Source organism: Mobula birostris, chromosome 8 (assembly GCF_030028105.1).
Source record: "Mobula birostris isolate sMobBir1 chromosome 8, sMobBir1.hap1, whole genome shotgun sequence".
Taxonomy (NCBI): domain Eukaryota; kingdom Metazoa; phylum Chordata; class Chondrichthyes; order Myliobatiformes; family Myliobatidae; genus Mobula; species Mobula birostris.
Window position 1 is genome coordinate 16,108,316 of NC_092377.1, and position 17,271 is coordinate 16,125,586.

The following is a 17,271-nucleotide window of genomic DNA, read 5'->3' on the forward strand; positions in this document are numbered from 1 at the left end:
CCATCAAATTGCGAAAGTCAGATATCAATGAAGTGAATTGCGTGGTTAAAAATGCTAAAGCTATCTTGTTATATTAGTGATCATGACGTGAACCATGTTGTGTGAAAGATTACTAATGACTCTGGGCAGTAATGAACATCAAGGCACAGCTAAGTTCTTCTATTTTCTTGCACATAATATGGGTGTGAATAGTGACAATGTGCCAATTTCCACAGTTTACGAGAAAATTGCCTTTTTTAATTTCCTACTTGTAAAGCATTTGCAGAAGCTTTGATTCTGATTTGTTGGACTGATGATTATCCAGTAAGACTTTGGATAATTTACATACTACATCAATTATTAATTATCAGCATTATCAATTATTTATCCCTTTGTTTTTATAGTATTTGATTTCCACCAAGCTGCTGATGGTGCTCAGGAACAGCAGAGGCAACTAGAAGCTGGAAAAAAGTAAGGCTTCTGTCTTTTTCCCCCCTTTTTATGTAGATTTTGTACAACATTTTCTGAAATGGAATTCAATAAATTGTAGGGGAGCTCTTTTAATCACATTTGGGAGTACAAAATGTTGCACCATTTAAGAGTGCAGTTCCCCTCGGTGCTTGGGCAGGTTCTTGACAAGTGTTTGCTATTTGGTAAACAGATAGTGTTAGTAATCTTTTAACTGTTAAGGCATACACCAAGCATTTCTTCTCACCTTGGTTAATGATTTTTTTTTCAAACTGCAAAGGCTTAAACTATATTGAACATTAGCCAATCTAAAAACCTTGTTAAGAGCAGAATGAATTGCAGGAAAACAGATTTAATATTTCTTGGTTTTAACTGTAAATGTTTTGCATTTAAAGTTTGTCAATTGTATAGTAAAAACTGTGTTTTGGCTAGCTTCTCCTTAATGGATTCTGTCTGTACTTCTTGCTGTCTCAGTAAACAAGTCAGCATAATCAAAAACCCTGGACACCCCAACATTTGCTCTTCTCCCCTCTTCCATTGGACAGAAGATAGAAAAGCCTGAAACCACATACCGGCAAATTCAAGGATAGCTTCTACCCCACAGTTTTACGACTATTGAAATGGTTTCCTAGTATGGCAAGAAAGACTTGACCTCACAATCTACCTCATAATGATCTTATTTACCTGCACTGCACTTTCTCCGTTGCAGTTGCATTTTATTTTGCATTGTTATCGTTTTGCCTTGTTCTAACTCAACGAACTGTGTAATGATTTGATCTGTATGAACAGTATGCAGATCAAGCTTTTCCCTGTATCTCAGTGCATGTGACAATAATATTCCATTTCCCACGATGTGACAAGTAGATTAGCTGATCTACTGTGGCATTGCACACAAACTTGCAACCAGTGTCAGAGATCGGGAATAACTGATATAATTCCTATTTACACCTGTCTTGTTCTGCTTTATTTTTATATATAACTGAAAGGGAGGAATATAATTACAACCAGATAAATCTTCCCATTCAGTGTTCTGTTTATTAATTTTAAATAGCTCATAGGTATACTGAATTTAAACCTTAGACATTCTCTTGAATTTCCCTTTGATGTTTATTTAGTATGAGAGAGAAAGAGACAGAATACTTAGCTTTTATATCAAATAAGGACAGTACTAGATAATTCTTTTTGGAATAGGACTTTATACTCGTACAGTAATGAAAGCCTTCCATCATAAAAAGATCTCTTTAATCCTATTGCTTTGTTCTTTAACCAATCCTCTTCATACCCATAGGACATACACTATAGTACACAACTTCTTTTTCACTGTATTTTGTGTCCTTAGAAAGTCCAGATCCACTCCATCCACTAGCTTCCCCTTAATATCTTTGCTACATTTTCAACTAAACATTTTCATACATTATTTTCCTTTTATAACAGAAGTTTGAATCTGCCTGATATTACATTATGAACTCCAGGTGTCTAGTTACAATTCTTTGTAATGCATGCTGGTGCTGCCTTTAGCACTCGGCTGCACTCCCTGGATGAAAGTGCTAATGGAATCGGGGCTAAGACGGGTCATTATAGAATGTGTACCAAGAGAGTTGACTCCAGTGTGCCAGGAACCTGATGTGAACCTGTGCCATTCTCTGGTGCTCTCACAGCAGTAAATCACTCACAGCTTGGTATGAAGAGGGTTGTGAGGCTGCTGCTGAGCTGTCGGGCCCAGTGAGGGACTCGGGGTTGCATTCCAACCAGCATGGTAAGTGCAGGCCATTGCTGAGGATTGGCAACACCTCCGTGTGTTGATGTGCTGCTTAGTCGAGCTTATTACCATAGAAAAATCCCCAGAGTTGGGGGGGGGGGGGGGAGTCAACAACTTCTATCAGGATTATTTAATTACCTGAATTAAATTTCCCAGCAGAGAGATTTCAACTTGCATCTTTAGATCAGCAGCATAACTGTTCTATTTCAGGAGTCTTAACCAATACATTGCTGTACCCTTTGTGGCTGACTAGTGACTAAAGTTGGTTCTATCACTAGGCGGCTTATTAACAAAGGCCGCTAATGACAAGTAATAGATGATGTTGGAAAACTGCAGTGTGTTTCTTGCTGGTCATGGTGTTAACCTTTAAAATCATACCGTAACATCGGGTCCTGTTTTAATTTCAACCATTCTTTATGTGTTGTGATGGGACTAGAGGAATAAATATAATTTGTGTAATTTACAAAATATTGGTATATTTGCCAATTGGTTACTTATCAGTTGTTGGAAATTACTAGAGGTTGATTAATCAAACAAAATGGAACTTATTTCTTTCTTATTTTGCAGCCTGGGCACCACAAAGAAGGGAATTGGTCCGGTGTATTCTTCAAAGGCAGCTCGGAGTGGGCTCAGGATATGTGACCTCCTGACTGACTTTGATGACTTTTCTGAAAGGTATTTAATCTTGTTCCTTTCTTTAGTTGCTGCCTGGCCTTTCTATTTGCTGGTTTTCTGTTTGCTCAAGCTGTCCTCTGACAGTTTTGTGCCTTGTGGCTGCTGGTTGTGCAAGTCTGGCATTTTCATCCATGCTGTGTGATGTTTTATCTGAAGAGTTCAAATAGCACCCAACACATAAAACAATTCAAAACCACTATACTTTTCATCTTGCCTTTTTTTTTTTTACCATAAATTGTGCAGATGTGTATCAAGTTCATTTGGTTATGGGCAGTGTCTGCTACTAATCAGAAATGCAATTAGCCAGAACTGCATTACTAATAGGCTACTACATGGGACCATTGCACCATCGAAATCGCTCTATATAGACGCATAATGGCTTGGTATAGTAACTGCTCTGTGCATGACCATAAGAAACTGCAGAGAGTTTGTGGGCACAGCACATAACGAGAACCAGCCTCGTACTGATGAAGGTTTTCGGCCTGAAATGTCGATGGTTTACTCCTCTCCACAGATGCTGCCTGACCTGCTGAGTTCCTGCAGCATTTTGAGTGTTGCTGTGGATTTCCAGCGTCTCAAAGTTCAAAGTAATCAAAGTACATATTAAAGTACATATATGTTACTATATACAACCCTGAGATTCATTTCCTTGCTGGTAATAACAGTAAATAACAGAAACACATTGGGATCAATGAAAGACTGCATCCAACAGGGTGGACAACTAACATACAAAAAAAAAACAAGCTGCAAATACAAAAAAGAGGAAAAAAATTATAAATACTGTAAGTGAGCAATGAATATTGAAAGCATGAGATCGAGAGACCTTGAGAGTGAGTCCAGCTCAGTGCGAACGGTACCACCTTCCTGATGGCAGCTGCGAGAAGAGATGGTGAGGATCCTTCATAATGGATGTGGCTTTCTTGCAACAGCGCTCCATGTAGATGTGCCCATGTAGAGGGCTTTATTCATAATGGCCTGCGCCATATCCCTTTTTGGAGGTTTTTCCTGTACAAGGGCATTGATGTTTCCATTCCAGGTTGTGTTGTATCCAGTCAGTAGGCTCTCCATTCCACATTTATAGAAGTTTGTCAAAGTTTTAGATGACATGCCAAATCTTGGCAAACCTCCAAAGAAGTAGAGATGCTGCCATGCTTTCTTCATAATTGCACTTGCATGCTGAGACCAGGATGGGTCTTCTGAAATGCATATTGTACAGTATGAAACCAGGCCTTTTATGTGCAAATGAGTGCCTTAAGTACACATTTGTACATAACCCCATTTATTTTCCTTCTCCTTACATTTCCTAACCCCAAGATTCTACCACTCACCTACACAATAGGGACAATTTATAGTGGATATTACCCAACCAGTGGGACGTGGAAGGAAACCAAAGCACCCAGAGGAAATCCAAGAAGTTACAGGGAAAATATTCACGCTCCCCATTGATGGCACCAGCTGTCAGGTGTGAATTTCGGTCTTGGACCTGTCGGGCTGCATCTGTACTACTTCTAATGAATGTCTCCTGTGATTCTGTAACCTTTCGTTATTTTACCTGGTGAGTAAAGCTTTCCAAAACCACAATATATCTTTACTAAGCTGTGGTAACCTGAAGCTGCTCACAGTACTCCAAGCGTTGTATAATTACAGCTTGTAAAATTATAGACTATTTTCTTCCTTCTTACACTCCTGTCTTCTGACTATAAAGACTAGAATTCTATGAAATACTTCATTTTCTTTGCCTGTTCTTGACATATTTTAATTTCCATACAAGCGCTCCAAATCTCTTCAGACTAAACTGCTTCTGTTTGTTTTTTCACCTGTTTAGAAAGTGCTGTTTCTTTTTCATTCTGAATTGAAAGATTCTGTATTTGTCTACATTGAAATCCATTAAACAGACTTTGAGCAATCACTTAATTATTAATAAAGTACTTCATCAACACAGCTAATATTGCTGCCTGTGTTTACTCATTGATTAAAAAAAACAGGTATTTGTGTTTATCTTATTTTTTGAGCTACTTATAAATAAAATATAACTTCATAGGAGCCTCTTATCACAGACTGATTACGGGGTGTCTACAAATTGTCACTATTCTTATCTTCCATCACACAGCCATTTTTCCAGTTTATTCATTAAAAAACCTTCCAATGCAAGTTAAAATCTTCAGCTACAGTTTTTCTGAGAGATAGTTATTTCTCTTCTTGAAGTTCATTTACATACACTGACATCTGGCCACTTTAGCCACCTAATCAAATTCTTCAGGCTTGAGCTTATTTTGCCTCCTGCATTTTGAAAATGGCGAGGTGTTCAACTGAAGTCTTCAGGGATGTCCTGACATCATCTGTTAAGCTAACAGGTCTGTGGAATTATTTGATTTTCCCCTACTCAGCCAGTCAGTTTGGAATGGCAGCAATATCTCCCCCAGAAATTCCATCATCACAGGGCTGTGTGCTTAGCTGCCCTGCTCTACTCACTTTACACTTGTGACCGTGGCTGAGCAAAGTTCCAATGCCATATTTAAGTTTGCTGACGACACCACTGTCATTGGATGGATCAAGGGTGGTGACAAATCAGCATTTCGGAGAGAGATCAAAGGTCTGGCTGAGTGGGGCCACAATGACAAAGCTCTCACGCAATGTCAGCAAGAGCAAGGAGCTGATTGTTGAGTTCGGAAGGAGGAAACCGGAGGTCCACGAGCCAGTCCTCATCAAAGGAATAAATTCCTCAGTGTTATCATTCAGAGGAACTGTTCTGAGCCTAGCACATACGCAAGTTAAACTATGAAGAAAGCATGCCAGCGCCTCTACTTCCTTAGAAATTTGTGAAGATTTGGTATGTCATCTGAAACTTTGACAAACTTCTATATATGTGCAGTGGAGAAGATAGTGACTGGATGCATCACAGCTTGGTATGGAAACACCAATGTCCTGGAATAGAAAATCCTACAAAATGTTGTGGATACCACCCAGTCCATCACGGGTAAAGCCTTCCCCACCATTGAACACATCTACACAGTGTTGTCAAAGGAAAGTGGCATTCATCATTAAGGACCCCCCCCCCCCCCCAGGTCATGCTCTCTTCATGTTGCTGCCATCAGGAAGAAGGTACTCACACTACTAGATTCAGGAAGTTATTACCCTTCAGCCATCAGGCTCTTGAACCAGTGGGAATAACTTCATTTAACTCCACTTACCCCATCACTGAACTGTTCTTGCAACCTAAGGACTCACTTCAAGGACGCTTCATCTCATGTCCTCAATATTAATTGCTTATTTATTTGTTGTATTTTTTTCTGTTTTATATTTGCACAGTTTGTTGTCTTTTGCACATTCGTCGTTTGTCCACCCTGTTGGGTGTTGTCTTTCATTGATTCAATTATGGTTCTTAGATTTACTGAGTATGCCAGCAAGAAAATGAATCTCAGGGTTGTATGTGGTGAAAATATTTACTTTGATAAATTTGCTTTGACCTTTGACCTTGCCTTCTTCAGAAGCAGACCAATGTGAGCATCTTTACAATCTGAAGGAATGATTCCTGAGTCAAAAATTTAAAATTTAGAGGAGTGTCATTCTACCGTGTCATCATCACTTATCCTTAAAGTTCAGAGTGGAAGCATAACTGGGGATTATGCTTTCATATTTTCTTCATTCATCTTAATTTGCAAGTACAGTCAACCTTCACCAATCTGACTACCTGTAATCTGGTTCTTTCGATAATATGGCACTGATTTCAAATTTTCCGCGCAACTGTAATTTCAAATTTACTGCACATTGTTTTGGTTGCGCTAGATCTGTTCACGTGTTGGCGCGTTCTTGTAAGCACAGACAGACGATTCCTGCTTGTTTTCCTGCATTTGTTAATATCATTGGCTCTTTTTTAGCCCCAATTATGGCCCCAGTGAACAAAGGAAATGCACCTCGTGCTGTAAAGCGGTAACACCGCACATTATTCTTTAAAGATAAGGTTGAACTCTTGGAAAAAAAACTGGACAGTGGTGTATCGGTGAAAAGCTTGTGCAAGTGTTACAACATTGGGTCTTCCACAGTGTACGACATAAAGAAACAAAGAAAAACTGCTACATTTTTTTGCTGATAGTGGCTGAAAGAAACATGTGCATGAGAAAAACAATGAAAGACGGAAGAAGTTTGGAACTAGATAAAGTGCTGATAAACAACAGGAGTTCTGCAGATGCTGGAAATTCAAGCAACACACATCAAAGTTGCTGGTGAACGCAGCAGGCCAGGCAACATCTCTAGGAAGAGGTACAGTTGATATAAGAAGAGATAAAGTGTTGATAACATGGTTTAATCTTCGTGTAAGTGAAGGTGTTGAACGAACTGGAGATATGGTGAAGGAACAGGCAAAAATGTTTCATGAAGATCTAGGACTAGATTATGAGTGTGACTATAGTGAAGGCTGGCTTCATCGGTTCAAACAGCGTCACGGCTTACAGTTCCGTGCAGTGTGTGGTGAAAAATGTTCAGCAGACAAGGAAGCAGCAGCAGAGTTTGTTGACGAGTTCGCCAAGTTAGTCTCCGATGAAAAATTAAGCCCTGAGCAGGTGTACAATGCTGATGAGACTGCTTTGTATTGGAGATGTACACCAAGAAGAACACTAACAGCAGCAGATGCAGAATTGCCAACAGGGTATAAGGCATCGAGAGATCATGTGGCTTTGCTAGCAGAGAGACTTTCCATTGACAGGCTAATTAAGTTGACAGGTGAATTGCTGAAAGGATTAGACTAACGATGTTTTATAATTGAGCAAGAAATAATGAGTGTTTATATGCTACAGGATAAGCTAATCAGAGAGAGACCAAAATATATGGAACAGCTTACCTTGGAAGATATGTTCAAAAGATTGCTAGAAAAAGTGCAACAGGGGAGCTAACACTTCAAAATCCAGTGCCATCAACTTCTGCTCACCCAGATGTGCTGCCACCATCAACAGTTTTTGAAAAAACTGTTGTGCCAGTTTCAGCACCAGTTCCTGAGGCTTCACTCATTTTTCAAGATGAAGATGTTGATGATCCTGACAACCCCACACTTGCAGATATGTAACTTTGCTTGAAGGTATATTAAACGTCTCACTTTAGAAGCGGAAGTGCTCAACTTTTCTGTATAAGTTAATTTCTGTACATTTACCTGTACCCTTTATTTTATCTGTGCCTGTACAGTATATTACTTTATTAAAATTTCACTTGCTGCTGATTTACATGATATTTGACATACAAATACAAACATGATATTTTACATAGAAATGACCTGACTTGGTCCAACCAAGCAGAGTTCACTGCCAAGAAGGTCCACCAGTGCCTTTACTTCCTGAGAAAACTAAAGAAATTTGGCCTGTCCCCTAAAACCCTCACTAATTTTTATAGATGCACCGTAGAAAACATTCTTCTAGGGTGCATCACAACCTGGTATGGAAGTTGTCCTGTCCAAGACCGAAAGAAGCTGCAGAAGATTGTGAACATGGCGCAGCACATCACACAAACCAATCTTCCATCCTTGGACTCACCTTACACCACACGCTGTCATAGCAGTGCTGCCAGGATAAACAAGGACACGACCCACCCAGCCAACACACTTTTCGTCCCTCTTCCCTCTGGGAGAAGGCTCAGGAGCTTGAAGACTCATACAGCCAGATTTGGGAACAGCTTCCTTCCAGCTGTGATAAGACTGCTGAATAGATCCTGACCCGGATCTGGGCCGTACCCTCCAAATATCCGGACCTGCCTCTCATTTTTTTTTTTGCACTACTTTACTTCCCATTTTTCTGTTTTCTATTTAAGATGTATAATTTGAATTTTTAATATTTACTATCGATTTGTAATCCAGGGAGCGGGAAGCGCAGAATCAAATATCGCTGTGATGATTGGACGTTCTAGAATCAATTGTTTAGCGACAATAAAGTATAAAGTATTTTAAAGGTATGAAGAGGGGGTTAGCTATTGCTTAATGTGATCCTTCTGTAGTTAGGCATTTTCCCTAATTCGGCACTCCTCAGATCCCAATGGTGCCGGATTAGTGAAGGTCGACCTGTATTAATTTTGGCAAAACCTGTCTTTGAACCAATACCAGTTTTGTTTTTCAAATTTGTGCAGGAACTCTTGCAAATGTTTTACTTCAAAGATATAGTCTGACCTGATGGTTGTTTCTGGCATTTCTGCCGTGACTTTTATAATTGAAGTCACCTTTGAAAGAAATTGGATATAAATAGGTCCATTCATAGAGTCAGCACAGAAACAGGCCAACCTGCACATTTTATGAGCAAGTGTCATTTGCAAGCATTTGGCCCATATACTTCTGAACCCTTCATATATTTACACCTGTCTGTATGTTTTTAAACATTGTAATTCTATCCACCTCTACCACCACTGGCAGCTCATTCATTACACCCACCACCATCTGTTGGGGAGGGGGCGGTGTTGGAAATTGCATCTCATGTTCCCTGTCACTTTAAACATACTCTCTTCTATTTTTAGACTTGCATGCCCTGGGAAAAATGACTGACAATTAATCATATCTGTGCCCGTCTTGATTTTATAAACCTTAGTAAGGTCAAACCTCAGCCTCCTACGGTCTATGGAAAACATTCCCAGTCTAAACAGTCTCTCCTTATAACTCAATCCCACAGGCCCGGCAACATTCTTCTGAATTTGGAAGACACCTAAATTAATATTCTTCCAAGTAATGTAACTTTATCCTGTTAACCCTTGTCTCTTGAATTTATTTTGAGACATTTGGTTCCCAGGCCTTTAACCCCATAATTTCTGTTATAACTTTTTTTAACTGTCCATGTTTGTTTGTGTAAATATAAATGGAGAAAATTGAAGACCAGTGAAACAGAGATCTTCCTCCTTCCACCACTCAATCTATTACCTTCTGCAGGAGCACTATACAGGTTACTTCTATGGATCAGCAAGACTGTCATTTCAATTATGTGTGAATTTCTTGATTTATATTTGTGGTAATCAATTTTTTAGTTTTTTATCTGAATGGTCAACATTGTTTATCACATAATCAGGAAAACATTCACCTGGTTACTTTCATGTTCAATTAAATACCTTTTCTGGATACCAACCCTTTGATGTTTCCAGCTTTTTGTTTTCAGCCATCAGCTCTCCTAAAGTAGTGACAAATTTTGGGATCTAATTCTGCTTTGACCGATGTTTGCAAGTGATTCTAGGTGCTATTAAAGCAGCTTTTCACAATTTGGGTATTTTGCAAATGATTTTGATCTTGCCCTACCGATGTTATCTTCTCAAATTGCACTATGTTCTGCAGCAAAGTAACACATTTCATGTCATATAAGGCAGTGATAATAAACCTGAGCAACACACACAATGCTGGAGGAATTCGGCTGGTCAGGAGTATCTGTGGAGGAAAATCAACAGTTAGCAACCCAAAGACCAATATGTTGACTATTTGTTTCCCAGCATACATGATAAGGCCATAAGACAAAGGAGCAGAGGTCGGCCATTCGACCCATCAAGTCTGCTCCGCCATGTTATCATGAGCTGATCCATTCTCCCATTTAGACCCATTCCCCCGCCTTCTCACCTTTGATGCCCTGGCTATTCAGATACCTATCAATCTCTGCCTTAAATACACCCAATGACTTGACCTCCACTGTTACCCGTGGCAACAAATTCCACAGATTCACCACCCTCTGGCTGATGATGCCTGATCTGCTAATTTCCTCCAGCATTGTATGTGCGTGTTGTTCAAAATATCCATCATCTGCAGAATATGTCGTGTGTTGATAATAAGCCTTGATTCTGTTTTGAAAATATCACTCATGGATATAATTAAAAATGGTTAAAATGTCTTTAACTACCAGCAGAACATTGAAAGGAGTGTCAGAACCTGCTCTGCCGCTATAGTCACTTGTTAGGTGCAGGTGATCATAATATGTCTCCATAAAAAGTGTTATTGAAAGGAAAGGTGATGTAACACAATGGTAAACATGCCTCTGTCCCAACTTTTGTTGAGTGTGTTGTAGCCATCAAATTCTAAATTTGTGTATGTTTACAAAATACAATTAAGTTGATCAGTAAAACTATTGAAAATCTTTTCTTTGTACTTTTGTCAGTTAAATAAAGGGTCACGTGAATTAACATATCACAAATTTTTGTTTTTATTGCATTTTGGAAATTATCCCAACTTTTCTGGAAATGGGGTTTGTAATTGTTCTTGAGTCTGGTGGACCTGACGAGAATGTTGTGTAGCCTTCTCCCTGATGGAGGGGGACAAACAGTCCATGAACAGGGTATGTGGGATCCTTCATGATGTTACTGGTCTTTTCCTTGCACCTTCCTGTATACAAGTCATTGATGACAGAATGGCGGATGCCAATGATGCACTGGACAGTTTTGACTGCCCGTTGTAGAGCCACCCTGTCTGTCGCAGTGTGGTTTCTGTACCGAGCAGTGATGCAGCTTGTAGAATGACAGAAGTATGGGTGTGCCAAGTCCAGCTCTCTTCAGCCTCAGAATGTGAAGATATTGGTGAGCTTTCTTGACTGTGTATGCTGTGTTCTGGGATCATGAGAGGTTGTGTGTGATGTGGACTTTCAGGAGTTTGAAACAGCTTGTAGTTTCCACTGCTGTGTCTCTGATGTAAGGAGGGGAGTTGTGAGTGGAGCGAGTTCTCCTGCCATCAATAACCATCTCCTTTGTCTTGCTGACATTAAGGAAGAGGTTATTTGCCTGGCAGCAAGCCATGAGCTCTTCCACTTCCTTTCTGTTCACATTGTTGGCGATGAGCCTCACCACTGTTGTGTCATCGGCAAGCTTGCCGATGTGATTGCTCAGGTGTTTGGCTATGCAGTCACAACTGAGCAGAGTGTACAGCATTGGGCTCAGCACTCATGGGTTGTTTTTATCGATCTTTATCTAGTGACCTCAACAGAGCCCTGTGATAAAACTGTAAACATCATCATTTAATGACAGTTCACAAAGGAGTTACACAGGTTTTGTAAAGCAGATTTTGTATTTCTATGCCTATTGTTATTTTCTGACTGAGGATCTTGGTTTCCTGCCAGATTGCACTGAGTAACTACTGCTTCAGTTTACATCTTTGGGGAACTCTGAATGCAAACTATATCTGGTACTTTGCTCCATAAATCATGCCCTCACTCCCATTTAATATGGAAAATAGCTTTAGTGGAGAAATTTGTTTAAATTTGTTAAACTTGACAGTCGTATCTTTTATTTCAGGTATTCGTGCTTTAGTTTGTTCTTTTTGCCCAACTGGTGGAGTGAGTTTAAATACTGATGGTTAATCTAAGCGTATTGAAAGCTTCTAGTTTATTAATTGCAGCATAATGTTCAGATGTGAAAATTGAGACAACTGTTGATTTGCATAACTAACCTAGACATCTTTGGAATATGGGAGGAAATGAGAGCATACAGACTTCATAGAGAGAGTGCTGGAATTGAACCTGGGTTGCTGGCACTATAGTAACGTTATGCTAGTGGCTACGTAACCATGCTGCCCCAATATATAACTGGTTGAGCATTTCACCATTAATTTTAATAACTAATCTTCAACCCAAGAACTGCATCATACATACACGCTCAGACTCTGAGCAGTAGGACCAAGTTCTGAGAGGAAAGCTCAATTCAAAAACTACTAAAGTTTCCAGCCAAACAGAAAAGTTTTGTATTAATTGCAGGATAATCAGGTACACCTTCCCCCCCACCAGACCAGGGTCATTCAGTCATTTAGCTGCAGCATACAGACCATGCCTGTGGAGGCTGAGCTCCAAGTCATTGTCAACTCAAGTCATTCATGTATATCGAAAAATTACTCTTGCACCAGTCATCTATAAACCCGAGTGCTCTATCCATGTGTCCTGACTGCACAACACTGCTGTGAATATGAAGTTTATGTTACATGACAGCTTTACTTATAGAGAACATAGAACAGTACAGCACAGTAGTAGCCCTCAGCCCAGGATGTTGTGCTGACTTTTTAACCTACTTTAAGATCTTCCCTCCTACAAAGATGATAGAAAAATGGAGGGCTGTGTGCCAATGTAAAAGTCTCTTAAATATCTATAATGTATCTGGCTGTACCACCACTCCTGCCAGCATGTACCACCATTCAGCACTTTCTGCTTTTAAAAAAAATTACCTCTGGTATCCCCCTATACTTTCCTCTAAATAACCTTAAAATTAAACTCTCTCTTATTAGCCATTTCTGCTCTGGGGGAAAAATGCAAATACCTTTACCTCTTAATGTTTCTTAAAATGCAATACCTTTGCTTCCTCATCATGTAGAAGTGCTTTTGACCAATAGGACGACCAGATTTATTTTTAATTGACTTTAGTGGAAAACCATGAGATGGAGTATCCATTTTGTCTTCCTAAAAGTTCCTTGTTTTTTTTCTATTCCTTTAAATGTTTAGTTTAAAAGCTGCCCAGAATTTCTGAGTTCTCTAAATCTGCACTGAACAATTGTAGAGTCTCTCTTTTCCCATCCCATAAAAAAAAATTCAGGGATTAAATATATGCAGTCCAGCAATGAGGGCTTTCTTTGTCTAGTCACAAAATGTTAATTATTTGTAGATCATGTTAATCTGGGTTAAAACCATTTGTTTTGTGGATTCTACAGCTAAAGGCTTCGGTTTAATTAATTAATTGGATTGTATTATTTAGTATTTTTAATGCTAAATAAAGTTTCTTATTTTCCTCAGGTTTAAAGTTTTGGCAAATCAGCACATGTCAATGTACCCTACACTGGATGTTGACATAGATGGAGAACTAGAGAAACTCAAGGTAAGCTGATCTTGGCTTTATCTATATTTTTTTGTGTCTTTATTGCTGTCATTGGCAATTCCCAAGAGCAATGGTTGATCCTTAACCAGAATTTAAAAAAAAAGACTTAACCAGAAATGAAAGAAGACATTGTAAATCTCATGAAAATGTTTAGTGCAGATGAGGAAAGCTTGGAAGTTGCTTTCTTCCCCACACTCTCTGACAGGTCCTTGTTGGGCAACAATATGAATGGTTGCTCCTGGGTTGATTAGTGGGGCTGTTAAAGTAATGACATTAAACTGCACCAGACATCGGAATGGGAATGATGGGAGGCCTACAAACTAACATGCACATTTTTTTCCCTCAGCTGTTCAGAAATGCTTGGACTTGCAATTTGCAAGCTAATATTTTGGAATGTAACTTAATTTTAATTTCCAATTTTAAGCTTGTCTGCAATACAGCAAACATAAAAATGTAAATGAAAGATCATCTTCAAAACTTGCTGGGATCTTACTATTGTGTATGCACCAATCCCAACCAAGTTATTGAACTCACTGACAAAGGTAGTTTCATTGTAGTCTGTTGGTCTGACTCTTACCTTACGGAGGCCATGTTGTGGTTCTTCATACCTACACCTGGACCATGACCCCATCAACAAACATCAGGCTGTTGCCTCCCTCACTGTCACAGATCTCATTACATCAGGAAATTTTCCTTCTTTACACTTTAACCTGATGCTGCCCTAACCCCACACTTCCTGCTTTTACCTCTTGCTCAGAATGTACAAACAGGACAGCCTTGGTTTCACCCTTCTCCCTGCTGATGCCCCACTGCACTAGTACGTATTTTCTTTCCAGCCTCCCCTTTCCTTCTCACCTACATCTCAGACATTGTTTGCTCTTTACCATTTTGTTAACTTCCAGTTCCCTAACCCCACCACATTATATTCACTATGGATATCCTGTTGTTATACACTCCTCCTCATCTATCAGAAAAACCTTAAAATCCTCCACTCCTTTCTGCAACAAAGATCTAACAAGCTCCCCTCCACCAGCACTTGCATCTACCTGACAGAAGGTATTCAAAGTTGTTTTCTTTTGGTGTGTGCCTGCGTGCGTGCGAGTCTGTGCGTCTGCGTGTTGGTGCGTGCGTCCATGATAATGTCTTTTTCATGGCTTTTACAAGGCGCTGAGCGAGAGAGAGAGACTGGGTGGCACCACTCCTCACACAGACACTTTCGCAGTATTTTCCCTTTGTTTTACGAGGTCGAGTTGCGTTCTTGACACTCAACCCGGCACAGCTGGAAAGCCTACTCGGGGGCAGACCTGACTAGTTTTGAACCCGGGAACCTCCACTCCCAGGTCTGGCGCCGATGTTGTTGCACCACCAGCCGGCCCGTATTCAAAGTTTAAAGTAAATTTTATTAACAGAGAACATATATGTCACCACATAGATTCTTTTTCCTGCAGGCATACTCAGCAAATCTATAGAATAGTAACTATAACAGGATCAATGAAAGACCAAGTAGAGCATAGAACTGTGCAAATGCAAATATAAATAAATAACAATAAATAACAGGAACGTGAAATAACAAGATAAAGGATTGTTAAAATAAGGTCATTGGTTGTGGGAGCATCTCAGTAGATCAGTGTAACTTTCCCCCTTTGTTCAAGAGCCTGATGATTAAGGGGTAGTAACTGTTCTTGAACCTGATGGTGTGAGGAACAACTTTTTTTCTGGAGTCCTTTTGCTTTGTGCATAACAGTGGCGTAGCCAAAGGCATGTGTATGAACCCTAACTATACCTGTCGTCTTGGCAAAGTGGCAAAAATACCTCACCCACCCAATATTTCACCCTCCAGATCCCCTCCCCAAAATTTGTTGCACTTGGCTTTTTCTCTCTCCCCAACTATTATTTCCATTTTCACCTTCCATCCTTATCAGAATCCAGCACTGGTAGTCTTTGCATTTCTGTTTTATTATCCTCCAGCAGCTGTTTCTACCTTCACTCCTACCCCAGTTTGACTCCACCTATCCTTTTATTTTAAAACTTTATCTGCGGTTGTCTGTCACCCACTTTCACCTCTCCTTGATCCACCGATCACCTGCTGACTCCTGCCTCATTCTCCCCCCACCTCTCATTATATTCCCACAGAATCCAGATGTTGTCTCCACCTGAATCATCAATTACTCTGTTCCCCCGTCCTCACCCTCACAAACCTGATCACTGAGCTCCTCCAGCAGTTTGTTTTTTTGTGCTAGATCCTTGCATCTGTAGTCCCTCATATCGCCATGTAATTTTGTCATTGCATTAGTTCTTTCAGAAACAAAGTGAATCATAAATACAATTTATGATCTGATAGTTGACAATTTCAACAATCCACATTTGTTCCACCAGTATTTATTGTTTTGTTGCCGAACTGTTTTTTTCCCCAAGCTTTGCATCTAAACTATAATGCATATGGATGCTCAGAATGTAGCTGGGTTTACTGGCACCTTTTTGAAGCTGAGCTCAAATCTGTGAATGTGAATTGTTTTTCAAATTAATGTTGGTGGCCCTCCTCTGCTGGGGCAGTCATGGGGCCTCCTCTGCCTCTTTGAGCTGAGCCAGTCCCTTCCACATGCCTGAACTTGATCTACTCCTATAAAACATGCACTGTCTTTATATATAAAAAAAATTGCACTGATCCCAGCTCTGCCAATCTCTTTTTGAAGCATGGGCAATATTTTTTGTTCCCTTATCACTTATTTCCACTCTGTGAGGAATAATCTTCATTTTGTTTCAAGAGCTCTTGCTGAGACTAAAACTGTGTGCAGTACTCTGATGCAATTTCACCCACACCCTGTAGATTTATGACAAATCTTACCTCTTTCTAAAGTTCAACCCCATCTGCCAACTTAACTGCTTGTCATTCAGCATAGAAATATGCTCCTCAACAAAACTGGTCCACACCAAACAAGATTCACATCTCAGCCAGTCCCATTTTCCCGCTACATGGCCCATATTCCTCTAAACCAGGGGTTCCTGATCAGGGATCCACAGACCCCTTGCTTAATGGTATTAGTCCAGGGCACAAAAAAATATTGGGGAACCCCTCCTCTGAACCTTTCCTATCTGTGTACCAATCCAGGTGTCTTAAATATTGTTAATTTTCCCTGTCTCAACGACAAGATACAATGGATTCTGTGAATGCTGGACATCTTGAGCGACTCACACAAAATGCTGGAGGAACTTAACAGGTCAGACTCTATTAGTGGAGGAAAATAAACAGTCAAAGTTGTAGGCCAAGATTCTTCTTCAGTCCTGTTTCTGCCTGACCTTCTGAGTTCCTGCAGCATTTTGCGTGAGTGCCTCAACCACCACTTTTGGCAGCTCATTCCATATACGTACCGCCCTTTGTGCGAAAATATTGCACCATGGGTTCTTATTAAATCTCCTCCCTAAATCTACTCCCGATAGTTCTTAATTCCCCATCCCTGGGGGGAAACTGAATACATTCAACTGATCTACATCCCTCTTTATTCTATAGACCCATATATTCTATCAGCCCTCTCCTTGAACTACATTGGTTCTCTGGAAATCTGAGATTTTAAACCACATTTGGATTATTGTGTTCATTTCTGGTT

At 39.9% G+C, this 17,271-nt stretch overlaps 1 protein-coding gene across 2 annotated transcripts in view; it reads left to right on the forward strand.

Moving 5' to 3' along the window:
• adss2 (adenylosuccinate synthase 2) overlaps window positions 1-17,271 on the forward strand; it is a 128,768-nt gene that overhangs the window by 79,365 nt on the left and 32,132 nt on the right. For both annotated transcript variants that reach the window (XM_072264832.1, XM_072264833.1), the window contains exons 5-7: window positions 384-450; window positions 2,774-2,881; window positions 13,585-13,666. In XM_072264832.1, coding sequence (XP_072120933.1) covers window positions 384-450; window positions 2,774-2,881; window positions 13,585-13,666 — 257 coding nt within the window. The remainder of the gene's footprint in view (window positions 1-383; window positions 451-2,773; window positions 2,882-13,584; window positions 13,667-17,271) is intronic.